Source organism: Diabrotica undecimpunctata, chromosome 5 (assembly GCF_040954645.1).
Source record: "Diabrotica undecimpunctata isolate CICGRU chromosome 5, icDiaUnde3, whole genome shotgun sequence".
Lineage (NCBI taxonomy): Eukaryota > Metazoa > Arthropoda > Insecta > Coleoptera > Chrysomelidae > Diabrotica > Diabrotica undecimpunctata.
The window spans coordinates 103,321,386-103,348,902 of record NC_092807.1 but is presented as its reverse complement, the minus strand read 5'-3'; the positions used below and the strand labels follow the sequence as shown (position 1 = coordinate 103,348,902).

At 31.1% G+C, this 27,517-nt stretch overlaps 1 protein-coding gene across 5 annotated transcripts in view; it reads left to right on the top strand.

Annotated features, from left to right (window-relative positions):
* The window catches only part of LOC140441595 (diuretic hormone receptor-like), an 890,067-nt gene that overhangs the window by 654,228 nt on the left and 208,322 nt on the right, over positions 1–27,517 (top strand). For all 5 annotated transcript variants that reach the window (XM_072532430.1, XM_072532429.1, XM_072532431.1 and 2 more), the window contains one exon: positions 21,606–21,783. In XM_072532430.1, coding sequence (XP_072388531.1) covers positions 21,606–21,783 — 178 coding nt within the window. The remainder of the gene's footprint in view (positions 1–21,605; positions 21,784–27,517) is intronic.

The window sequence follows — 27,517 nt, the reverse complement described above, 5'->3', positions numbered from 1 at the left end:
ACGAAATATTTAACGGGCTAAAAAACCACCCAAGCAGACTGCTAAGAGAGCTAATAGACGACGACGAAAACGTAAGAACAGTACACAGACGACCTAAGCAACAAATAGCTGGATTCAGAGCAAACCAAGAATATCCACATAGCAATGAATTTTTTTAAGATCCCGTGAACTGACCGAGTCACAAATGAGGAGGTCCTCAGAAGAATGAAAAAGAACCGAGAGGTACTGACCACCATCAAATCTCGAAAGTTACAGTTCTTTGGACATATTTTGCGAAATGAATCCAGATATGCTCTCCTTCAAGCCATCCTGCAAGGAAAAATATTTGCAAAACGAGGTCCAGAAAGAAGACGAATATCTTGGTTAAAGAACCTCAGAATCTGGTTCAATAAACATATGTGCAGCTTTTCCGCGCTGCTGCAGATAAGATAAAGATTGACATGATGATCGCCAACATTCGTAACGGATAGGCACATCAAAAAGAAGAAGAACAAATTTTTAGACAGTGAGCACCAAAAAAATGAGTCAAAGTTGTTGAAGCCAATCAAGAGATGGCTGGTTGGATGAGTTTGGATGGCTGTAGCAACACAGTCTTAGTCTGGACAGACTAAAACGATAGTATATAAAAACAATATACACCGGGGTGTGTAAGGGAAATATACACCTGAGAATGCACACCCCAACACACGCACACATAGTGGTAGTTTAGATGTAGGAAAAATATAAAATCAAAAAACATATACACGGAGTGTGTGAGTGCAGTATACACTTGGGAATGCACACTCCATAGTTAAGTTAGATTAGTAGTAGTAGTTAGGATAAAAAACAAAAAAAAATCGCTCACTGTCTAAACAAAACCATGTCTTCCACAAAACATCGAAAGTCGTATGTTCATTTGTCCAAAAACTTAATAAACCCAAATTAAAATTTATAAAAGGCCCGTCAGGCCCTGTTTAATCAAGATCTCTGTAAAGCTCTGTTTGCAGTAAACATTCCGTTTAAATTTTTTTTTAAAATTCACATTTTAGGAAATTTTCGCAAAAATATTGTAACTTCAATATTCCTAATGAGCCAATACTAAAAAAGGGCAATGTGAAAGTATTGTATGACGGACTAATTTGGAAAATTAAAGTTTCTTTAAGAAAACCGGGTATCTTGCTTGCTTCCATAAGACTACGTGATATTTTGTCCTTTATTTAGGAAAACATATTTTATCAACTGATTCCACTCAGGCCATAAAACTTTGCAGTCATTTCTTAAATGATATAATACACAATCTGAACCACCATAAAACGCACAACTTCATTAATTAATAAATTTTTTTTAATTAAAAAAATTTTTATTTTTTAAATTTCATTTTAATCATTTTTTTACCAACATTTTTATTTGTTATTAAAAACCAACATATATTTTCCGTCTATTTCTGATTCAGAATTAAAGTTCAGAAACACTATAGGAAACGTACTATAAAAATAAAGAGATAGAAAACTTCTCTCAATAAAAAACTCTACTAATAAGTGCATGTAATTTCTAATTATTGAGATAACTCGATCCACTTTTGTATACAAGATTATTTTAAGGGTGATGTGTACCCTCCTTGAATACTGACCTAAATTATGACCCTGTATATAAGCAAGGCGATACAAAAAAAAATAAAGATTATACGGCTTTGACAACTAATATCTAAAAACTCATGAGAGTGGAGGTTATACAAAAATAGAAGTAGGAAAAACATAACAAATCGTCTGTACTCGAACAATTTCAGCAAGCAGTTAGAGACTTATCAACGTCGTGAACGTAATACATTTCATTCGTTTTTGTCCTCAAAGGCACTACAAAGATAAATACAGCAATAAAAATATTTTTGTGCGTAGACGGTGTGAAAAAGTGCCGTACCACACAGTGTGTTTTAATGAAAATTTTTGAGGCCTTACGTTTCATTTTCTTTATAACTCTTTTGACAAATGTGTAACATTTTTAAATATGCAATAAAATTTTTTCTAATAATAATTTTGAATAACAATAATGCTAAACTTGACAATAGCTAGGTATAAAATGATTATACCAGTCGAAACTGGAACAAAAAATAGAACAACAAAATATGCAGGAGGATGATACAGATGAGGGTCCTTAGTAACAAAGTTAGCAATCTCCACTTTTTACCAAAATTAAGTTAGTTACATCAAATTATTCGTATTTTAAAACACTGTACAAAAATAAAGAGAATAAGAATCAAAAACGGCATTATCCGCCTATAAAATACCATATAAATTTAGCCTAAGAATCAAACACGGCAATCTCCATGAAAGGTTTAGAATCAAAGTCGGCAATGTCCTCTTTGACCAATGAGAATCCTCGCAGCAACCATGTGATATACCGGTAGGAGACGGCTGGGGTCGTTATCGTTATACTTTCTCGTAGTTTCTTTTCAACCAACGTGCCAAACTGTTTGTTGTTTTATTTTGTTAGTATTTTAAAATGGAAACTATTACAACTCCTGTTGAAAACAACAAAGCTCGCAAACGAATTAGCAATCCGTCCACATGACGGCAAAATATGCGTAAGAAAAATGACAAGGATCTAGGGATCCCACCTTAAATTTTCACCTTTACCATGCGAGATGCGCTATGCACCATTACGCAGATGATTTTATGACTTTGACATTTTTGTTTCTCCTAACCTAACCGGTATCTTTTACCGATTAAAAAAGGAGATCAATGCTCATCATATTACAACCAATAAAAATAATCTTGGTCCATACTTGGCCGTTTTCTTAGGTTGTTCAAAATTTCTATAAATATTTTGAGAACGATTTCAAAACATCAAACTTTGGTTAGTTAAAAAATGTGATTTTCATTACAACCAATAAATTCTGGCTTAATCCCATATAAACATAATATTTAAATTAAAAAAGAATTTTAAAAAAGTTTCATTGTAAAAGATTTTGCTATTTAGTAGTGGGAATAAAATGTAAAGAAACATACAAAAAACCAGTAGAAGTACTCAATGTTTGTCAAATAAAACAAGAAATAGGCTTTTTGAAAGAGGAAAGAAAGAATTTTGGAAATTAAGATAATATATTATGAACGATATGAAGGATCAAATTTTCTTTTAAATTAAGAATTAGTTGTAACGTTTTTATTTATGAGATTTGCTAGTCATCATTTTAATCATAATTTCGATAAGACTACATAAATGAAAGATTATAATTGGTTAATTAAACATCTAGCTTAAATCTAGTTTTCAAATAAATTGTCAATTTATTATTTCTTGAAAACACAAGCCAAAATTTTAAAATCATAAAATGCTTAATGGAGCATCGCGCAGATCGCATGGTAAAGGTAAAAATTTAAGGTGGGATCTCTAGATCCAAGTAGAAAAATGAGGTACGTTCTTTAAACTTTATTTGTAGCTTTTACTCTAAAGATTAGGTTTAAGAGCAGATCCGGATTCAGATTTTATTCATATAATTTTTTTGATTTATTTTATTATTAAAACTATTTTACTATCGTTCTGAAGCTATTTTCTTGTGGCATTTTAAATTAATTTATATTTAAATGGGAATAAGCCACAATTAAAGGTAAAAATACGTTTATTGACGTTTCAATTTCCACTTCGGAAATCGTTCTCAAAATACAAACATTAGTAAATTAAAAAAAATTGTTTAATTTACCAATGTTTCTATTTTGAGAACAATTTCCGAAGTGGAAATTGAAACGTCAATAAACGTATTTTAACCTTTAATTGTGGCTTATTCTCATTTAAATATAAATTATTTTACTATCCTTTTGGGATCAGTACTCACCGGAAGGACCACAGACGTTCGGATACAATTAGCGTCTCTTTGTAAAGACAATGACGTCGACTTTTCAAAGTAACAAGACATTTACTCAACACACACACACACACTACACATACTACACACACTACACTAGGTATCTGATTGTAAAATTAAATGTACCATGCCAATGGCCATTAAAACAAACTGTTATGAAAAAACTAATAAAAAAAAACTAATGATTTTCTCAAGCTACTGTTAATTTTTATAAGGCCAGAATTACAAATATTTCTTGAAAAATGGTATCTTTTCAGCTACTCTTCATCACAGTTGCCACAATTCCCTACTTGCAGTCACAAAACGAAGGCCTATCAATGTTCTTCTCTAACAATGAGAGATATCAAGTGTTTTCATGATACGTTTTATGCAGCTAAGGACAAGATTACATGAGATTTCTTTATTCTAAAATTGTGTACAGTTCAACTACCTAAACTTCGCCGACCAAAAAACTCAAGACATGAAGCAAAAACAACGTCTGTGAAATGCTTTGTAAGGAATGGTGTAATGAAGCAAAATATTCTAGTGTGCCAAAAAGCCTTTTTAAACATACATATTACGAAACATCGTTTCACATACAATATGTGAAAGAGAGAAAAAAGAGGGGATGGCAGAAAAACTGCAAATATTAAAGTAAAACAAGAATTGGTTCAAAAATTTATTAATACTTTTAAATGTATTGAATCGCATTACTGTCGCTCTTTCACACGTACACGCTATCTTTCTTCCGATTTGTCAATAAAAAATATGTTCCAAATGTATATTAATCAGTGTTCTCCAGAGGAGAGAGTAAAGCCATCATATTTAAGAATGATTTTTAATACTAAGTATAACCTTAGCTTTAGTACTCCCCGTACGGATTTGTGTTCCCTATGCATTGAGTTTGCAGAAAAAATTTTATAAGCTAAGGGTTAATGCATTATTTGATTTCATCACGACGTTAGTCACGAGATGATTTGATAATGATAACACTAAGTCTCGATTGTCAAAACAAACTTGTACTTCCTCAGGTCCAAGACCAAAGTGCCTACTACTCTAAGTAACTGTATTTATATAATTTTACCATAGTCCAGGGAACCTCTCTCTGATTGATTTTCACTCTGAAGTAACCACCATTAGGTTAATGGCAGATGGCTGCAGTGGTCAAAATAAGAACACTGCGCTAATTGGAATGTGTTGCAAATGGCTTTCATCAAGAGTACCAAAACATGTACAAAATATCAAGGTAATTTTTCTGGTGGTAGGCCATTCTTTCTTGATAGGGCCTTTGGTAATATTAAGAAAGATATTAAAAAACTGGAAGTTATATCGCACCCAATAACGTTTTTGGAATTGTTTTCAAAAATAGCTACAGTTACTCACTTAGGCAATATTGCAAAGTGTTTAATTGGAAAGAAATAATTTCAATCATAAAAATTAAATCAATCAAAGTGTTTTTAGACCCACTCGTACAAGACATTTTTCTTGAAAAAATACAAAGCGCTTTTTCCTAAGAAAATACAAGACTGGACATATTACCATTAGAGAAGAAATTGATTACAGAAATGATTTGCAAACATTTATAAGTGTTTTAAAGAAAAATAAATATAAGGTTGAATGCTCGAATAAATGAACTTTGATCAAATAAAAGGCATATATCGAGCACAGTTTAATTTAATCTTGCCCAAGTACTTTCGATCCCTAGACCATCTTCAGGGGCATCTGAAATAAGCCAAGAAACGTTTTTTATAACTAAAGAAATTGATTAACTTCGATAAAAACTCGAAGTTTATGGTTGATAAAGAGTTTTTATGTGATTAACGTTTATAGACTTACTTCGTCAATTGCGTCCTATCTGACAAGAACAAAATGTCATACACATATAATTGTACGTTACACTACACTACAAAAGGACAAACAAACAATTTTAAAGATAAAAAACAAATAATTTTAAAGTGTTTGTTTGTCCTTTTGTAGTGTAGTGTAATGTACAATTATATGTTAATGACATTTTGTTCTTGTCAGATAGGCCGCAATTGACGAAGTAAGTCTATAAACGTTAATCACATAAAAACTCTTTATCAACCATAAACTTCGAGTTTTTATCGAAGTTAATCAATTTCTTTAGTTATAAAAAAACGTTTCTTGGCCTATTTCAGATGCCCCTGAAGATGATCTAGGGATCGAAAGTACTTGGGCAAGATTAAATTAAACTGTGCTCGATATATGGCTTTTATTTGATCAAAGTTCTTTTAAAGAAAAGTTGTACGGTCTATATGATTGACCCCGTTATTATAAAAAGTGGTCTGCAAAAAGTAAATTCAGTTTATCTTAAAGATGTTAATAAACTACTCACCGAGCACTTTGGAAATACCTGGGAAACTATGAAAGAACTCAAGTGTTTTGAAGATATTATCTTTAATAATAATCAACTAGAGCAGCTAGCAGTGCAGGAAGGTAGTGCTGATGCAGTTTCATATACTGAAGAAATAGAGGAAGCAGCTTGTGGGTTTTTTGAAGAATTTCCTTCTATTTTAGTATATGTAATATTTTGGTTCTTAAATTAGATAATTTTGAAAACAAAATGTTGCTGTTTTATTTTTATAAGCTGTCATAGATAAAATTATCTGTAAAAGTCTCCAAGGCAACATAAAAATCTTTTATTATTTTCTTGCCGAATTTTAGTATCGAAACCGGCATTCTCCATTATTTTTTTTTTCAAATAAAAGAAAAACTGTTAAAAATTTAGGTAAAGTTTCTTTATTATTTGCTGTGATTTGCCATTGTCTTATAAATTAAATTATATTTGTTTCGATATCACCTAAAATAAATATATCATTGTTTTGCGTTTTACTCAAAAGTCAAAATGATGGAGATTGCCGACTTTGTTACTAGAACCCTCAGATATTAGTCGGGAAAAAATTCAAAACAACAGAAAAACTACACTAAAATTACAACAAAACTGCAACACCCTTAGAGAAGACAAATAAATCAAAGTTCAAACAATAACAAAAGGTTTCTTTGCCGAAATAAAATTAAGATATTAATTAAGATAAGAAAAAAGAAGCTCACTTGAAACATGCACAAAAAAGAATATAAGAAGCCTATGAAAAGTCCACAAGAGAGTTCGTAATGATTACACATGAAACACTAAACACTTTGTTTTCAAAATTTCATTAAAATAGGTCTCTCTTGCTATTGGTCCGAGGATACGGAATATAATAATATACAAAAAACGAACAAGGCGACTACCAAAAGGGCGTATACTTTATCTTTGTTATAACTGAACTTATAGCGACATACGAGATAGCACATGATAATATCAATATATATATATATATATATATATATATATATATATATATATATATATATAACTTGCTTATTCCGTCTGCCTGTCTGTCTGCCCGTAAACAAAATCCCAGGGCACCTATACATTATGTTTGTTATTAATAAGCGTAAAGTGATATAGATAATCACATAATAGTATTAACATATATAATTTTGATTCAGAGCAGTGGCTATACCGCTCTGAGGAGACCTAAAGAGGTCAAAGTACGTATAGGCGGCTTGCCGCTACCCTCTATCGAAACAAGAATCTAATACCGTCATTATGTTTTATTACTTTACTCCGTTTGGAGTACTAGAAACTGAATGCAATGCAATTTTTAGATTCCCTTGCCGAGTAATTTGTCAAGCTTTTTGCTTTGCAAGTTTTAGACAGCACAGTGGGAAAAAATTGAATTCGGTTTCGCCAGGTAGAAATCTTTTGATTTCTCTTTTTATTTTTAGATGGCTAGTTACGTCCGTATATAGTTATTTTGATAACTATTGGTTTAGGACGGGATAGATTTTATTTTGATTCAGAGCAGTGGCTATACCGCTCTGAGCAGACCTAAAGAGGTCGAAATACGTATAAGCGGCTTGCCGCTGCCCTCTATCGAAACAAGAATATAATACCGGCTTTATGTTTTATTACTTTACTCCGTTTGGAGTACTAGACACTGAATGCAATGCAATTTTTAGATTCCCTTGCCGAGTAATTTGTCAAGCTGTTTGCTTTGCAAGTTTTAGACAGCACAGTGGGAAAAAATTTGAATTCGGTTTCGCCAGGTAGAAATCTTTTGATTTCTCTTTTTGTTTTTAGATGGCGTAGTTACGTCCGTAAATAGTTATTTTGATAACAATTGGTTTAGGACGGGATAGATTTTGTTTTGATTCAGAGCAGTGGCTATACCGCTCTGAAGAGATCTAATGCAGTCATTATGTGATATATAATTTGCTTAATCTGTCTGTCTGTCCCTAACAAAAAACCCAGCCGGCATAACATCATATATCCGTTGTTATTAGTCGATTGGAGCGTATAATACGTTAAATGAAAGGGGAAGGGATACGGATTATATTTAGATAGAAAAAAGAAACAAGGCGACTACTAAAAGGGCACTACACCTTATCTTCGCTATTAATGAACGTATAGTGACATACGAGATATCAGAAGATGCTATTGATACAAATAAATTCACTTTAAAAGACATTTTGATTTATTGACTTAAAGAAGGCTTCTTGCTGAGTACAAAATAAACAACTGATCAAATACAAACATGCGACATAGCAAATAAAAGAGGAGGAAATACCGAATATATTAAGATATAAAAACAAACAAGGCGACTACCAAAAGAGCACCACACAGTATATTCAATATTAATAAACATATAGTGAGATACCATATCAGGATACTATAGATAAAAATAGATTTGTTTTAAGACAAATTTTGATTTATTGACATGAATAAGGCCTCTGGCTGAGAACAAAACAAACCTATTCTTCGTTCACAAATTGTTGAGAGCACGAAATGTGCCTTAATCTCATAAAACAGTCGTAAATCATAGGCGTTCCTAAGGGGTTTATTCATTAAATAATGTTTTAATACTGTTATATGTAATATTGATAATATTTTAATACTAATATATTTAGCAAAAAAACAATTAAAACTTTCACGACTAATGTTGGTTATTATATTATATTAATAAAAATAAGAATTTAACCATTAACAATTTTGTAAATACGAATACTTTATCTCTTTGGATATTTCAATACTAATCTTCGCGTTTAATCACTTTACTAGAAAACCTGGAATTCATATCCGAAGGTACTATTCGTTGCAAGATAATTAGGATGGAATTCCCCAGATTTTTATTAATATAATTATATTCGAAACTTAACTTAAAAGGGTGAAGTTATTACGAACGAAAACAATTTTTTTGTTTAGTACGTTTTTGATCGCATGTAATTTACGGCTTGTCGGTGTTTGCGAGTCTACAACAGTAATTAGCGTCTCGCATATTTCTTTTGCGAATTATATGCATTGCATGAGTGATTTTTTATTCCATATACCTACGAACATATACGTACCTTTCGCTCGTTCTCGTTTTGTTGGATTGTTTGTGATGGCTTCATCATCAAGTTTTACACCGGTACTGTTGCGTACAGTCAGTAAGTCTTTCTATTCACCAGAGAGAAGACTCTCTGTAAAGAGAGGGAAAAAGCCTATTGAAATTGATGAATTTGCCAAAAATGGTATTCGAAGGAAAATTCATGGATTTTTTTTCAAAAAAGAAATACCAAACCTAAACAAAATTTTACAAGAAATTAGAGACGACCCGGATTTGCCTCATATCGGATGAACTAAATTGTGGAACTAAAGAATTAAATTTCCGGTGGGAGAAATCAGACCAAAAATCACTTTTGATTGACCAAGAGGAGATAATATGTTGGTGAAAAAATGATCTAAGATCTATAGGAAAATTCCGGGCTGAAGGAAGGCCCATCTTCTACCAGGATGAAATGTGGGTAAACTCAGGTCATACTCTAAAAAAATTTGGTCAGATAAAAATATATTAAGCTCCAGGCAAGCCTTTATGGAAAATTGGTCTACTGATATCTCCCCACCTTCTGGTAAAGGCAGTAGATTAATAATTTCTCACATTGGCAGTGAAAAAGGATTTGTTAAGCATGGTTTGTTGGACTTTTAGTCCAAAAGCACAAAAGACTATCACGAGAAGATGACAGCTGATGTTTTCGAAGAGTATTTTGAGCAGATGATTAAACACATACCACCAAATTCAAATATAGTATTAGATAATGCACCTGATCATTCACGACTAGTAGAAAGACTTCCAACGAATGCGTGGAAGAAACAGGATATTCTTGACTGGCTGCGGAATAAGTATCTGCCTTACGAAGATGGAATGGTAAAAGCAGAACTTTTAAAAATTTCCCGGCAACACAAATCTAAGTTCAAGACATACGTAGTTGACAAAATGGCGAAAAGGCGAAACATCACAGTCTTTAGACTTCTACCCTACCACTGCGAAATAAATCCAATTGAACTCATTTGGGCACAAATGAAAAGTTATGTGGCTAGAAAAAATACTTCATGTAAAATACAAGCTGTACGTGAATTGTTATACGAGTCTTTACAAAATATTACAAAAAAAACTAAAAAGATGCAGTAAGACATGTAATAGAAGAAGAACAAAAAATGTGGGATCTTGATAACATAATTGATGCGACCGTAGAGACACAACCGCTAATTATTAACCCTCAAGACGACTCGGATTCCGAAGTTGATCCTATTTATTTTGAATTTGAATAGTTTTCTAATCGTAATTATATAAGGTAAGTAATAGTAGTTGTAATCGTAGGATATTAAAGGGGAAGCGCAAAATGTCGCCTTTCAAAATGTTCAATGTGTTTTCAATGTATCCATTTTTTTTAAATCCTGAGAAAACTAAAAAGCGTTTTTGAAAAATTTAAAGGCAGAATGAAATATTTATTACAATAAATAAAAAGTTTCTTTTGCATGCAATATTTTCAATTAAAAATTATACTATATTTTTTTTTTATTTTCACCCCTGTTACATAACATATTACAATAAACATTGTAAAAGTTTTCAGGGACTTTCTGCCCTAAGTAATAATGTAATCTTTCATTCTGCGTTTAAATCGTTCAAAATATTTATTAGTTTTCTCCGGATTCGAAAATAATGGATACATTTAAAACACATTGGAAATTTTGCCAGGCGACATTTGGCGTCTTTTTCCTTAATTAAATAAATGTATCTTTTACAAATGGCAAGAAACTTTTTATTTTTGAATAAAATAAATAAGTTTTATTAAAAAATACAATTTACGTAAGTACAGTTTAAAAAATATATTTATTTAGTTCAAATAAATTTTTCAATCATATACTCTACGCCACTGGTCGGTCATCTCTAACCATTCAAAATACCCCCATAATAGGATTAAAAGGTATTGTATTCCTTCAGATATACGGTGGGTTAGTCGAAAACATCTTAAACCGTCAGTTTTAGGTTGATTTTTACTATTATATCGTATTACCTATCCTCTCTGTATTTTAGTTTTCTAATTAGGGTTAAACTTGTAGTGAGCTATCAACAAATTGTGAACCGACTATAATATGCAACATAGCGAATGAAAGGGTATGGAATAACGAATATAATAAGATTTTAATTTAAATTTAATCAGTTTTAGTTGTTCTCCACTTCTCCACCCGTGGAGAAACGATGACGATGTTTGTTACGAAGTGGCGAACACGATACTATAGTTGATGTGTAGTATACCGTTTTGTCGGCCTTAAAATGTTTTATTTTGCATTTTTAATATTCATTCAGTATCTCAAAATAAATATTGTTGGTGTGATAAAACAGAAAACAGAAAAACATTTTATTAGAATATCATTTAGGTTCTAGAATCCCAATGCGTTAGAATCGGGTCACATTCTAGTTGTAAATCATTTCTTAATGTGTTCTTCTAAATTTTTTTATTTTTATTTATTCATCTCTTCGCAATCTTCTCCGATAGTTTTCCAATTTATTTTAGGATCTATGGAATTTTCTCCGATAATTTTCTGAATTAAAGCGTGTGTTTTGTTTTGAATTCTTGACTCTTATATATCATATCATTGTATTTTAAGTCCTTTTTGAGCTTCCTTCAGCTTTCTTTCATTTTGCTGATTCAGCAATCATTTCTTCTATTCCTTTTTGGTTTAGAGTTTTGGTGAATCCCGAAATTTCTCAGTTATATTTGTTTTTGTTGATGTTGATAATGCAGTGTTAGGTTGTCCAATTTATATTAATTTTTATTTAATAATTGAGGTTTATTTTATTTGCACTGACTCTATTACAGATGAAAAACGTGAAGTTGACTAAAATCAAGATATTTGTATTCATCTGCACAGAATAAGGGCAAAGTTTGTGAAAATTTAAGATTAGATAGTCATTATGACGATAATATTGATTGTTTTGAGAATTTAAGAAACATATTTTTTTGGCCTTAGGTTAGAGACCTAATTCGTTAGTTATTTCCGACAATTTCCTATTTCGTTAATTCATTTTATTTCCCAACCTTCCCATTGCAAACACTTAATTAATCTACAAATACAACACGATTCATGAACAGGGAACCACGATTCATGCTAGGGTGCCCAAATAACATAAAAGGAAAGACAGGTAGATATACTAAAACTAGCATGTTGTCCTATAATTTCGCATTCACACACTACTATTTGTAAAAGATTGTTTAAACTTTCAGTTTGGTTTCTGCGGCGGTATGATTTTTTGTTGAAACATGGCTTGAAATAAAAAAATTTGTGGCTCTTGATTATATGGACACTAAAACATTCAGTAGTCATAGCTCCCTATGAAGAGTTCAAAACTGTTTTGGCAATTGTATTTCTGTATTACAAGTTCCAAACTAAATGATAAGACCAATATAAAATAGAAAGTATTTCATTTAGTTGTTAAAAAGGGAAAAAACGATTTGTTATTTATGCAGTCTGCGTGCTGAAAACTAATGAAATGAGAAATTTTAGAAATTAAATTAAATTCACTACCCTTTTATCTCGATATATCTTCCTATCTAATCTAGAAAATCCTATTGAAAAGTCCCTGAAGGTATCAGGTAGCCTTTACAAGTTATTTGTAGGTAAAAAAGATCTAAAAAGTTATTTTAAAGATGAGGGATCCTTTTACCAGATTATGGAATGCCCTTTCCAGATATTTGACTGAAAAAAAAAATACGGAAAAAAAGTCTTGTTCGATACAGAATTTAAATTGAAATTTCATGCTTGAGATGTAACTCGGTTGACGCGCTGAGATTATATTCTTTACAGACGAAAAAGAAACAATTTATTTTTGGTTGTTGAATAAGTTACGTGACTGTCTTTAAATAAAGATATGGCTTTCATTTCGATGCTGACAAAAACAATCTCATGCCTGCAATACTTTCTAAGAAAATAAAATGTGATTCGGCTCTTTTTATATCATTATCCGCATCAACCTTGCAAGGCTTTTGTGCAGAGCATAAAATAAAATAAAAATGAAAACCTTTACTGCTCTTAACTATTATAACTCATATATTTCAAAAATATATGAGTATATATATATATATATATATATATATATATATATATATATATGTTGACATGATATTAAACATAGGAGGAAGAAAAATAGTGTTTATAAAAAAAATAATTTATAAGTTATATACTATAGAATATATTTATATGAGGGCATTCTTAAGAAATTAGCATATAATAAGTGTAAAAAGTTTTTTTTTAATAATTATGATATATTTAAGTGAACCATGTGCATAGGTAGCCAAATATACTCTGAAAGTGACAGTTAAGTGATGGTTGCGAATGTAGAAGTGGGGTTATTTATTGGTTTGAGATGTTTAATTTACATATAATTACGGATTTGAAGTAGTGTAATTTGTTAATTTAGGGTGTTTAATTTACATATAAGTTTATATTCTGATCTGAAAAGCCTAAATGTCAATAAAATTCTCGATAGAAAAGTAAAGAATTCTCTAGAACATGGAAGATAACCTTGTTTGCGAAATAGACTATTCGAGAAAATTCATATATTTAGGAAATAGAACAATTCGAATATGATTTCTTGCCAGATTATTCTGGAACATTGAAAAGATATAAATACTCGGTGATTTGGATTCAAAGGGGTCAGTCAGTCAGTCAGTCAGTGGGTAAGCAGTCAGTATATAGTTAGTCAGTTAGACAGACACAGTTAGAGAGACACAGTTAGTATGAGGTCAGTCAGTCAGTAAGCAGTCAGTATATAGTTAGTCAGTTGGGGAGATTTTCAAGATAGTAAAGTCAGTATAAAGAGAAAAAAGGACACAGTCAGTCATTAAGTCAGTCAGTCAGTCAGTCAGTAAGCAGTCAGTATATAGTTAGTCAGTTGGGGAGATTTTCAAGATAGTAAAGTCAGTATAAAGAAAAGAGGACACAATTAGTAAGCAGTCAGTATGAAGTCAGTATAAAGTCATTAAGTCAGTCAGAATTAGGAAGAAAGTATAAAGTATGCGATAATCAGTGATTTAATATTAAAATTATATAGTATTGGAAAGTATATTAAAAGAATATTGATTGGAGATTAGTAGAAATCAAATTATAATGGTTATATGGTCAATCAAGATTAGAAAAAATTAAAATTATAATAGTTATATGGTGATTGGATATTGGTGTATTAAAAAGAAGAATAAATATAAATTCTATTAAGAAGAAAATATTATAAATTGGTGGAAGCTGATAATTAAAACATTGTGGAGTATTTGGCAAGGCAAGTTTATAAAAGAAAGATAACCGAGGCTGAGAACGAAGACATTGAGTGGTGGTTAAAATCTTTATTTTGGAGAACAGTTTCATATAGGCATTCAGTGACAGAAAGGTACAACATTTTGTTAATATAATTTAATTAGTGTCATAAAAATTTCAATTTTAAAAATAGTTTGTTTAAAATTTATATTGTCTATATAATTTAATTAGTTTAATAAGAAATTCAATTTAAAGATAGTTTATTTTAAAATTTACATTGGTTATGCTAGGTATATATGTGTGTTTCATAATAGATACAATAAAGATAATTTTAAAAAGTGCTTACAAACTAATTCTTTGAGCACCGCGATAAAAACCCTATATATAATATTAAAAAACACTCATTGCTCATTAAAATATTCACAAATAAAGCATCATCACAATATGTACCGATTCGGCAAATTTTCAACTACCGTATACGTTATTCAGTATGTGGAACAAAGATAACACTTAATTGTTTGAATACGAGTGAGACACAATCCACGCACTTGGAGTAGCGAGTCTAATTTTTAAACAGTGTTGCGAAATTTCTGTAACATAACTCCTTCTAAAACATTAGTCGGATACATGAGTGTAACATAATGTTTAAATCCACTACAGTTCATTGTAGAATGAAAATTAATATTGCCCCAACAAACCTTACATGAAGTAATCATGTAAGTATTATTTTTTAAACGATTATATCATTACTTCATTAATTACCAAAGAATACTGAATTGAGAAATTGAGATGCGACAACAGCGTGAGCTAAATAAATATCGCACTTCAGTAGACAGACAAATAGTATAAACCATTTGCCCCCTCTACGACTTCCCCTCAAAAGAATAGGCGGTCCTTATCTGTACAGCAGGTTTAAGGTCAATAAGGTAAGGTCTATTTCTTTGATTTTTAGCTGTCGTGGTAAAAGGTTGAAAACAAATAACTAACATGCCAAGCGTATACAGTAGAACCTCGATAAGTTAAATACCAAGGGAAAAACCAAATATTTTAAGTTATACAGGTTTTAAGTTATCAAGGGTCTATGTTGTGATGGATTAATATAGGTCAGAAGTTCATTAAAATATAGGCATTTATTATACACTACATTCATTTATTATATTCATTACAAAAAGTTAAAGCAATAATTAAAGGTATAGTCTACTAAAAAAAGTCTGTGATTTTCTTTTGATTTAAACAATTCATAGATTCTAAATCGATTTGATTTTAAATAACATAGAGAAGAAAATACGTTATCTTTTATGTTTCTACACTGCTCTATAAATGATCGTACAGTCGTTATAGCACTCTTGCTTCGTTGATTGATATGCTCTTAGATGAAGTTTGTGGGTCGTCATTAAATTCATCGTCTTTATAACTTTAAATACAATACATGTTGTTATTCCATTATTCAGGATCATTATTATCTTCCTCTTCAAAATGATTTCTTGAGGTTCTGAAGAAAAACCACAGGTTCTAAAGCAGGTTTTTCACTGTGAGGAGTGTTACGTTTTGCCATGTTTTGTTCATTATCCTCATTACTTGAAGAACATTGATAGAAGAAATCGTATTTTGCTCCATATCAGCTATCATTCTTCTAACAACTTCTTTTCTGTATAATGTTTTAAAATTTTTAATGATACTCTGATCCAAAGGTTGAAGTTGTGATGTTGTGTTTGGTGGAAGAAATTGTACTTTGATTGCCTTTAATGGTGGTATGTCTCCGTGTGCTATTCAGTTGTCGATGAACAGAACAATTTGTCTATTTCAAGTTGCCCTTTGCTAATCTATATTATTCAGCCATTTTTTAAAAAGTTCTGCTGTCATCCATGCTTTTTTATTGGCTTCATAATCCATGGGTAGTGATTTTAAACCTGCAAAACACCGAGGTTTTTTTGACTTACCTATATAATTAAAGGTTTGAGTTTTTCTGTGCCCGTAGAATTTGCACAAAGCAGAATCGTAAGTCGTTCCTTGCTGTGTTTTTCTCCATGACATGTTTTATTTTTGAATGTTAATGTTTTTTCGGGAAGACATTTAAAAAACAGACCAGTTTCATCAGCATTAAAAACATCATTGGGATCATAATTATTCACTAAATTATGCAAGTCAGATTTCCATTCTTGGCAGACTGATTTGCTTACGCTCGTACTTTCGCCGCACATTTTTTTAAGGCTAAATCATTCGTTTATTGAAATTCTCTAACCAGCCATTGCTGGCTTTAAAATTATCGATTTTTAGTGAATTAGCGAACTCTATAGCATTTTCTTTCAGTATGGGTCCACTGATACTGATGTTTTTGTTTCGATATTGTTTTAACCACGTAAACAAACACTGTTCCAAATTAGGGAATTCGGCAATTTTTGTCTCCTGATTCATGTTTTTTCAATAGTTCGGTTTTTTATTTTTTATGATGATTGATAATGTACTCTCGTGTATTCCAAACAGAGCCGCAACTTCTTTTCTTTTGAATCCATTTTCACTGCTTCTATAGCTTTTAATTTATCAGCATATGTTAGCGTTGTTAATTTTCTTTTTGAACTCATTTTAAGCAAGGTATCACACAGTACCTAAATCGATGTTTCTAGAACAGTGATCAAAACTTATGATACAGTAAGCTGTTCAGCTGTCATTGGTAAACAATTTTATTTTATAGGGATTGTGAAAACATTTCTTTAAGTTACTGAGGGCCAATATTGATATTATTTATTTAAGTTATCGAGATTGTGTATTTTAAGTTGTAGAGGTTTTGGGCTCCGATGGGAAGGGAACATATAATTTTTTGAAGTTATAGAGGTTTTTAATTTATTGAGGTTTGACCTATCGAGGTTCTACTGTATTTTCAAAAAGAAAAGATTCAAATGGTGAAATGGTATTATGGGAACCATTCTATTGTAGAAATAATACAGTTATTTATTGCTGCTTTTTAAAAACAATAACTTTTTAAAAAATGTTTTCCGATGAATCTTCATTCACAATCCATAAACGTCATAATCCATCTGTCGTCCGCTATTGGTCTAGGGAAAAGAAACATTTGAGTATTGCTGTGAAAACACAATTCCCAAAGAAATTAAATGTGTGGACTGGCATTTATAATGATAATATAATTGGTCCATTTTTTATTACGGGAAATCTGATTGGGCGAAAGTATCCAGATTTATTACGCAATCAGATTATTCCAGCTGTTCGAAACCTTGCGGTCAACTTCGATGATGTTTGGTTTCAACAGGATGGTTGCCCAGCACATAATGCAATCGAAGTTACAAATTATTTGGAACAAACATTTCCTGGACGAATAATTTCTACACGAGGAACAATAAAATGGCCCCCTAGATCACCAGATTAAGCACCTTTGGTATTTTATTTCTTAGGAATGCTAAAATCAAAATTATATCGGCATGATTTCGAACGAGCCACCAATTTAGCAGAATTGTAAGAAAAAATTGTTCAACTTTGTAGTCGAGTACAACCAAATCAGCTAAATGCAATGAGACTTGCTTTAATTGATAGATTCGGATTTTGTTTAGCTTAAAATGGTGGTTTGTTTGAACATTTAATTGGTTAGAGATTTTTTAAAAATGCCTTTAATTTTAATTATTTAGAATAATTTTTTTGATTGGTTTTTTTCTTATAAAAATAATATTTATATTTAGTTAATGTTTGTTAAGTTAATTATTGTTTTATTTCCTAGCTACCAGAGCTAAAAATCTACAAAAATTACATTTAAAACTCGAATTCCTATAAGTGTTTGAGTTTTTCTTAAAGATTTACTGACGGAAAGTTGGCGACGAAATAATTGTATGCAAAGAACTACACCCCATCAACGTCCGATAATTACTGTCGGTCATCGGTGTATTTTTATGCCGCTTCGCACTGTAAAAGAAGGCGTTGCTTAAAATTTCAAACTCTTCAGGGGAATAATGCTTTGTTGCCACACATAAATTACTTAAATCACTGTTCTTTGTTAACTAATAAAGTAATTGATAAATCGATTAGAAAATAACAATTACGTGGCTACTTTATTTGAATTTTTTTGGGACAATATTAATTTTTATTTTACAATGAACTGTAGTGTATGTAATGGACTGTTAGTGGAATAGTACTCCGTCGAGATGATGACTGCCTCTCACTTCTATTCAAACAATTAAGTGTTATCTTTGTTCCACATACTAAATAACGTATACGGTAGTTGAAAATTTGCCGAATCTGTATATATATATATATATATATATATATATATATATATATATATATATATATCAGACAGTAATAAGACCATTCTGCAACAGTTCCACTTCTTTTTTTAATGATAGACATTGGATTTGGTTTGCTATGAACGTCTAATGACAGCTTGAGTACTTAAAATGCTGTTCACCCCCACCATCTAACAATTTTCTTAGTCATCAGTAATAATTAAAGGTTCTGGTGGATATTAAGAGGTGGTGACATCACTTTTCCTGATGCACAACAGATGCTAACTGCTTTATTGTGAAAATTGCCTGACAATATTGGCATACTATGTTCATTGCGCCAATAGCAATTTTAAAATGCGCAAAATAATTAATGTTTGAGGCATATTCAACTGCAAGACGAACAAATGATATACGTGTAAATGCGCGGTTGATTCGCTGTCTTTCTTGTTCTTGTGTTCTGGATATACAGCACAGCACCAAAATTGTGGAAACCCCTTTGCGGGATTGCGGGTAAAGGAAATCGACGAGTTAAAGGCATAAGTTTTTATTAAAAAAAAAATCGGGATTTTGGAACAAATTGTTCATCATAAAAATTATTTTCTTATTTTATAGATGCAAAAGACTGGTCCTTGTTAATTATATTTTTTGGGAAAAGCCCTTTATCCCTTTAAGTGAATAAACTATTAACTGATTCAAGGATTAAATTTAATTTCTATAGTCAAATGAGATTTAATAACATGGGGTTAGAAAAAGGGCCATCTAGTAACTTTAAACGCAGGTAAAACTAAAACTTAAGGACTTAAACAACTCTTGGTACGAAACAGTACTATAAAGCAATATTATAGCAATAAATGGTTTACCTTAACTGAATATTTATTTCCGTAAAATATAAAAAATATATTATGTCCTGGTGGCAGGAATAAATTAAATTATTTAAAGAAAAATTTAATAACGAATAAAAAATAATACATGTTTAATAACTCTTCTCAGGTTTTTCCATAACACTAAAATATTATATAAGATAAGCTCAAACATCTTTAACTTCAAAAAGTTCAATATTGTGTTCATTTATAAATTCGTCTTCAAAATTGTCTTAATTTTGATCTCTCGCTAGGTTATACTCGTAGAATGTTGCTGTAAATTAGAACGGTTGAATCTGTTTAACCTTACAGCCACTTCCACTGGGTGAAATGGTACCTAGATCTTCTCCTCGGTACATAAAAAGTTATGTTGAATATCTGGTAATAATACAAAATTCATTATAGGAATTGGATTGTTTAATGGACTTCTTAGAAATCCCTTTCCATTATAATCAGAATCTCCTTGTAAGAGCCCATTTCTATTTTCTTCATTTAAACTTTTTTTCAAGAATACAGAATTATTTATTCCTACCTTTTAGGTGCCTAGAAAAATGTATCCAAGAAGTATCACGAAATTGTCTGAATTTAAAATCAATATTCCATATGATATATTATATAGAAGATTTGGATTTAGATATTTTGTATACTTACTCTGAGTCTTTTTTTATATATATATATGTAATTGAATGTATTTTATTATTATTAATAGGATCTGACAACCTAGGTACTATGTGTTCATTTTGCATTTTGAAATCCAATACTACTATTATGGAATCAATAGCACCAATATCTCTTGAAAAATGTTAATTAATCCATTTTTTAATTATCAAGTTTATAAAAATATTGAATTCCTAAACTAAGTAAATGAAAATATGCATACACCTACTTTTATAATCATTTATTAACAACTATTTACAATATTTTCTTAGAATATAAATCACTGTCAGTTTACTTAATTTTAACCTTTTAAAAAAGTCTTTATCATTACTACAAAATTTAAAATGTTCAATTCTGCATCAAATATTATATTTTTGCTCTAAGTTTATAAACATTAAACATCATACCGATCATACTCTCCGATTTCATTAAATATTTTAATATCATGTCTCTAACCCACACCAAACAACAATATTTAGGATATTTATTTTAGGTTAATATATGTTCTAGATAACTTTTTATTCAGGACTATTTGGCAAAAAATATTTTATGTCAGATAATTTTAATTTGTTTCAACTGTCAGTTTATCTGTTCAGATTTCTTTTCCTAGGTGAGGCTAGAATTTTAAATCCAAACTATTCGCTCTGTGCGTGACTGACGCGACACCTACCGCCTTCATCTGACAGTTTTGGAGTCTACCAATTTTCAGGTTAAACATATGACATTAATGACATATGTTTGACATTGTTAAATACAGGCGAAATTGACAATTATTAATAATTAACTTTTTAACTATATTTTTTCAGTTTATGTACAAAATAAATGTAGTATTAAAAACTGGGTTTCTCAAAATTCATCATAATATATCTTTTTAAGCCCAAACGGAAAAGAAAAGTTAAAAATCTAGTACTGGCAAATCAAGTTTTTCACGTGAAAGAGCATATAATTAAAAACAGTAATAGTAAAAGTTATGATATAAAAGCTAAAGTCATCAGACACTCTGCAGTTAGCTTGAAGCCTTATAAAATATCATTTAAGGTAAATTATTTAAATATTTCCTATTTTAATTGCATAAAAATGATGTTATGTGATATTTACTTTTTCATATTAATCGCACGGATCCATCTTTTTCTTTTCTCTAATTTATATGTAATCTTTGGGAACCTATAAAAACTACACTTACTATTTTTGCTATTATTAGCACAATTAAATACGCAATATGTATTTGCACACATTTTTGATAAAATTTATGCGTATAAAGACTCCAATTGTGTCATATTTCGCCGCTACGCACGCTGGCATCGTTTCAAGGTACCCCTACCATGGTCACGCACGGAGCGAATAGTGACATAATAATATTAAACAATTGTTTGCGAATAAAGATTTTGAGTTTGTTACTTTTTTTTCAGAAAACGCAACAAGGGTTTGCCTCTCGAACGGCACGTGGTCGAAGTCCGACTACACTGGTTGCAAAGAAATTATTACACTACCTACCGACGTTGAAACACAAACAACAATTTACTTCTTTGGATATACGCTGAGTTTGGTCACACTAGCCATAGCTGTAACGATTTTCCGATATTTTAAGTAAGTAATTTTTGCCACTGAATACAATTTGTTACATATGCCTTACCAAAAAATTTCATTTAATCTTGTAACAATTAATAATTATTAACAATTTTAAAATCACATAAATAAACAAATATCCATTTCATCATTTTCATCCAATTTTCCTCACAAATAATACACTTGTAAAAACTAGACACTTTTATCGATAGCAAACCAATTATTATTTCCTCCATACAGGGAGTAGTTTAAGAAAAAGAAAAACAGATAAATTATTGATGCCCTCTTATTTCTTAATAATGTCATGTATGAATGATTTAGAAATAACCGAAAAATAATTGTTATTTTTAAAAACGCTTAGTTTTTCTTAGAACAATAGCGCAAGAAGCGTGAATAATCTAAAGCAAACATTGTAAGCACCACAACCAGTCTTCTTCGGGCTTAGATCTTAAATAAAGGTCATTGCATCCGTAAACAAAGTTTTCGAAACCAAATTCAGCTTTATGCTTTAATCTGTGCCTTTTAAGAATTGCAAGGCAAAACAGACGTTAATACAGATGTTATTAGAGACATGGAGAATCTAAAATTGCATTCCACAACATATCTCCTTAACTAATCAAAAATTCTTAGCAAATTGGTTTCTAGTACTAATAAAGAGTATACCGGAATTAAAGGAAAAAGAGAGTTAAGATTTGATTTCACGTATAGTGCGTCTGTATATCCGGTTATACGTATTTCACCCTAAAAGGCATCATCAGAACGGCTATTCACAGACGTCCTGAACGTGAAAATAAATCTTTCCTGTCTTGAAAATCAACTCTAACATGGCTTCGTATGGACGCAAATAGCGACATCTGGTAATAAATCCGTAAACTAATTTTTCGAAACCAAATTCAGATTTATGCTTTAATCTGTGCCTTCTAAGAATTGAAAGGCACGATCGAAAGGAACAAAAAGGATACTCGATTGTAGTGACGATACCAGTACAGGAAGTCGAAGATGCAATACGAAATCTAAAAAATTGAAAAGCACGAGGACTACAAGGTATACCGAACGAATTCTTAAAATACAAACCACAAGTATTTCGGAAATTATTAGCGTACGTTTTCAATTTTTTCTAGAAAGGACATGACTTACCACCGGAGAGGACAAAAGCACATATTAACAACATATACAAAAAAAGAGATACCAAGAATTGTTCAAACCAGAGGGGAATAAGTGTCATAAATTTACTCTCAAGACTCTATGGAAAAATAATAAAAAATAAAATTGAAACAGAGATGACATATGTAGAAGAACAATATGGCTTTCGTGCAGGCAGATCCAATGAAGACAGTATATTTTCTCTAAATTAGGTTATTGAGAAAAGATTATTCCGCAACATTTCAACTAGTGTAGTCTTTATAGATCTGACAAAGGCATACGATAGTGTACCACTTTCAATGCTCTAGGTAGCAATAGAAAAACAAGGAATAAATAAAAAATATATTAAAGCAGTACAACAGCTTCACAAAAATATGACGGTAAACATTAAAACTAAAAACAAATTAACTAGAGAAATTCCTATTAATAAGGGTCTAAAACAAGGTTGCTGCATAGCACCTAGATTCTTCAAAATATATCTGAATAAGCGCACGACCAAGCCATTTTAGCTGAACACGAGAATGATAATAGATTATATGCGTAGAAAACTCGAAGAGCATTACACCAAGTGTTATCCTACAATTATTATACAAAAAACCGAGAATCTTACAGGAGACCAGAATGTCTACAAATTGAAATAGGAACTATAAAATCAACTGAAACCTTCAAATTCTTGGCAGTCCAGATAACATTAAAAGCGGGGAGTAACGAAGAAATACATACTAGGCACCGAACTTTGGGAAATTAATCAAAGAAACAGATAAAAAATTAAGGATATGGAAATGGACTATTGAAGATGATGTTACCAGAACACTAGACTTGATAGGGTGAAGAACGTAGACATTAGGAGAAAAATGGAAATTGACCTAGACGTAATAGATACTATCGAAGCCAATAGATTAAACTGGTATGGACACCTGCAGAGAATGCCTTGGAAAATAGATGAAAAATATATTTCCAAAAAAGATGGAAAGAAAATTGGACTTCGCCCACTATAACAAAAGACATCCTGATAAACCAAATTTATGTATTATTATGTAAGTTTTGCCTGTCAACAACTGATTTTTAAACAAAACTCGCAGGTAAAGTCTTCTTATATAGAATTAGAAAGACCATACTCATCATAATCTTTTCATTGTTTGCATATGGCCTAGGATTAAGATATTGTAATTAACCTTTTTGTTGTAGGAATCAATTATGTATTTGTAACCAAAAGGAAAGCCAGTTTTAAAGCAAAAATTTTAGTTTCTCTGGAAACAATAATGGGGTTGTTTCTTAATGATTGTAAACAAAATAAAGCTTTTTGATTGGACAGTTTTTTTTGAATGGGAGAATTGATAGTCGATGTATGAGAGAAAGCGGCAGTTGTCATGAGATCATCGAAAGGAAAGGTCACGTCTTGATAGAGGGTGTGTTTGTGAGTTTGGATAACGGCATTGTGAAAGGAAGTTAGCAGAATTGTAGAAGGAGATTACAAGTCAATGAAAAGATATCCTTGGATCTAAAGTGGACAGTTTCTGGAATACGTAGGAAATAGTTTGGCGGCACCAAGTTGACAGAAAGGGGTCCTTGTGTCATTGAGAAGTAGCTGAGTGTTTTGGAGAATTAAATTTCAAGTGTTAATTGTTGGAGAATTGAGTCAGGTGTTTCGTACAGTCGCTGCAGGAGGATTGTAGATACGAAACGAAGAAAGCCGAGGAAAATAGTGGCAGAGCACATTGCTGTGGAGCGTGGACGATTCTGAGTTTGGTTCAAATACAATCTACGAAGGAAAGGTCAGTGATTTTCTGTTCAGAATTGAAAATTTTGTAACTGTGAATGAAGTTTGTTGACATCATTGTCGTTATCATTTTAACTCAAGAGTAGACTTTATTTGTAAAATGTTTTAAAGTTTTGTTTTTGCAATAAAGTTAATATTGACAAATCAGAAAGATAAAAAGTTAGAGTTAAAGATATTTATTGAAATTGGCTTTAAATTGGTTTTGTCGTCACGAAGACTTAAAATATTCTTTTTGTGTAAATTTTATTGTATTCATTTACGCTGATTAATACGATAACGGCAAAACTTGATAATTGTTTTATTCTTCTTTAAATAAAATAAAGAATACCAATTTTTTGTAACATACTATTTTTATTATTATCCTTTTTTCTCTATCCCGTTAAAGGACAACTAGGAAATCTTTGGACCCACACAACATTATGTTAATATAAGGAGATTTTTCACCCTGAGAACAATTAAGATATGTTTTTGATTTGCTAAATCTTTAATTTGTTGACGCTATAAATAAAATTCTAAATGCAAAGAGGTGTATTTAAAAGCCACGCTGTAAATTTAGATATATTTTTGCACCAGATACACGTAAACAACCACAACATATATAGCAATACACAAACATTGTCGTCAAATAAACCGAAAATGCATATCCCGGCTGTATCAACATACGAATCCATAATGACCAAATTATTCAGTTGTAAAATAAACAGCGCATATACGCAATTTTTCTAACTCATGCAAAACATACTAATCACTTGAATGTACATAATTTACTCATTTACAATCTAGTTTCAAGAATTACGCTTTGACAGTGACACACTATGCAGCGAAATGCACAAATCATTGATTAGTTGGTTTTTTCTTATTTTTGCGGTTGCCGGTCGTCGAAATTACCTTTCGGTTCTATGTACTCACAACTCGAATCGAAAGCGAAGTCATATGTGAAATATCAACTGGTGAGTTGTAGTTGAGAATGTGAATGTACGAGAATATTAAATTTTTTATATCTTCCTACAACGATTTTATGAAGGTATTTAAATGCTTTTAAAAATATCTATGCTTTAGTACTTTGCAAGTTTATACTAAATATTATTAACAGTATAATATTCTTAATCTGTTAATGTTAATCCGGGATACGTAGATTTTTATCTACCAGAAACCAAGGCGACGGTTTATAATCTTTTCAAATAGCTTACAGGTTGACAAGGTTAGGGATATTGGTCTATAGGACTGCGGATCTGTTTTCGGTTTTTGAGGTATAGGGATTGGGAAAATATATGATCCTGACCAAGACTTTGGAAAGTAGTGCTGTATCCACATTTGGCTCAAAATATTAAGGAGGTAAGTTCTAGCGTTTGTGCTTAGTTTTGGAAAAAAATTATTGGTATATCATCTGGACCCGGAGAAGAGATTTTTATGCTAAACAATGCATCGTCCAGTTCTAGCGAAATTGGAGAGTTTATGAAGTCATCCGTGTTCTCTGTAATCATTATCTTCTTCTTTTCATTTCTAAATTTAAATTGGAGAAAATTTGGAGAGTAGTTGTTTGTGCTGAAATTTTTTATTTATTTATTTATTTACATGATGTCCCCATTTTACAAAATTTAACAAAAACAAAGGTATGTCTCTAAGAAATCTAGTGTTACATCTAAAGTTGATAAGACTTAATAAATCAGAACAGTCTGTGGTATAGTCAAGTAGTTTATGGAGAAAAACTAGATCACATTTAGTTCTGTAGTCTTTTAAGAAACGGATATTTAGCCTTGACCTTAGTTCTACCGAAGACATGCTCCTTAAGTTTAATCTATAAGCACAAATCCGAACAAAATTATGTTGAATTTTTTGTTGAATTTTTCAAGGATGTGAATAAAGGGGTTAAAATTTTCAAGGGGTTAAAATAGTATGGTAACCATACTATAGAAGCATAGGACAGGATACTACAAATGAAAGTAAGATATAAAATTCTATATGTGGGTACTGAAAGATCTCGAGAGTTTCTTGTGATAAAACCTAGATTTCGGTAAACCTTATTTCACAAATTGTTGATGTGCGTGATAAATGACAAGGAACTGTCAATTAACACTCCCAAATCTTTTATTTTAGTCACTCTTGATAGAAGGCTTGTATTAATGTGATAGTCAGACACAACATTATTTTAAGATTTGCTAAAGGATATAACAAAACACTAAACTTTATTTAACTGGAGACCATTGGAAAGTGACCAATTATACAGGGAAGTAAGATCTTCCTGGATCCTTAGACAATCAGATAGATTTGAAACTTTAAAATATAACTTAAGGTCATCAGCAAATAGCAAAACTGACAAACCCGTATTACCTCAGAAATACCATTAATAAACAAATTAATGTGAAGATGATCCACATGTGAACCTTGTGGGACCCCTGAACTGACAAAGATAGGAATTGAAAGTGAACCCTGTATAAAAACAAACTGAATTCTTTCATCAAGATCACTACTTAACCATCAAAGAAACCACTAAGGAAAGCCAATACATTTTAATTTACAGTTTAAAAACAAGATTTATAGATGTAGATTTACCCTGCCTAAATCCATGTTACTCATTAATCAAGAGGTTCCTACAATGCCAAGTAAGATATTTGTTTAGTATACGAAAATGGTTGCGTTTCGATTTAATTTGAGTTTCTTACCACTCCCTAACACGTGTTTCTGGGTCTTCCAGTCATCAGAGAGAGTTTGTAAGAAAACTCAAACCAAACCAAAACGCACCGACTACTCTGGCAATTATAGAAAACATAATTACCAGAGTATGCTACGTATGCTTACTTATATGGGTAAATTGTTGATGCATAGTGGAAT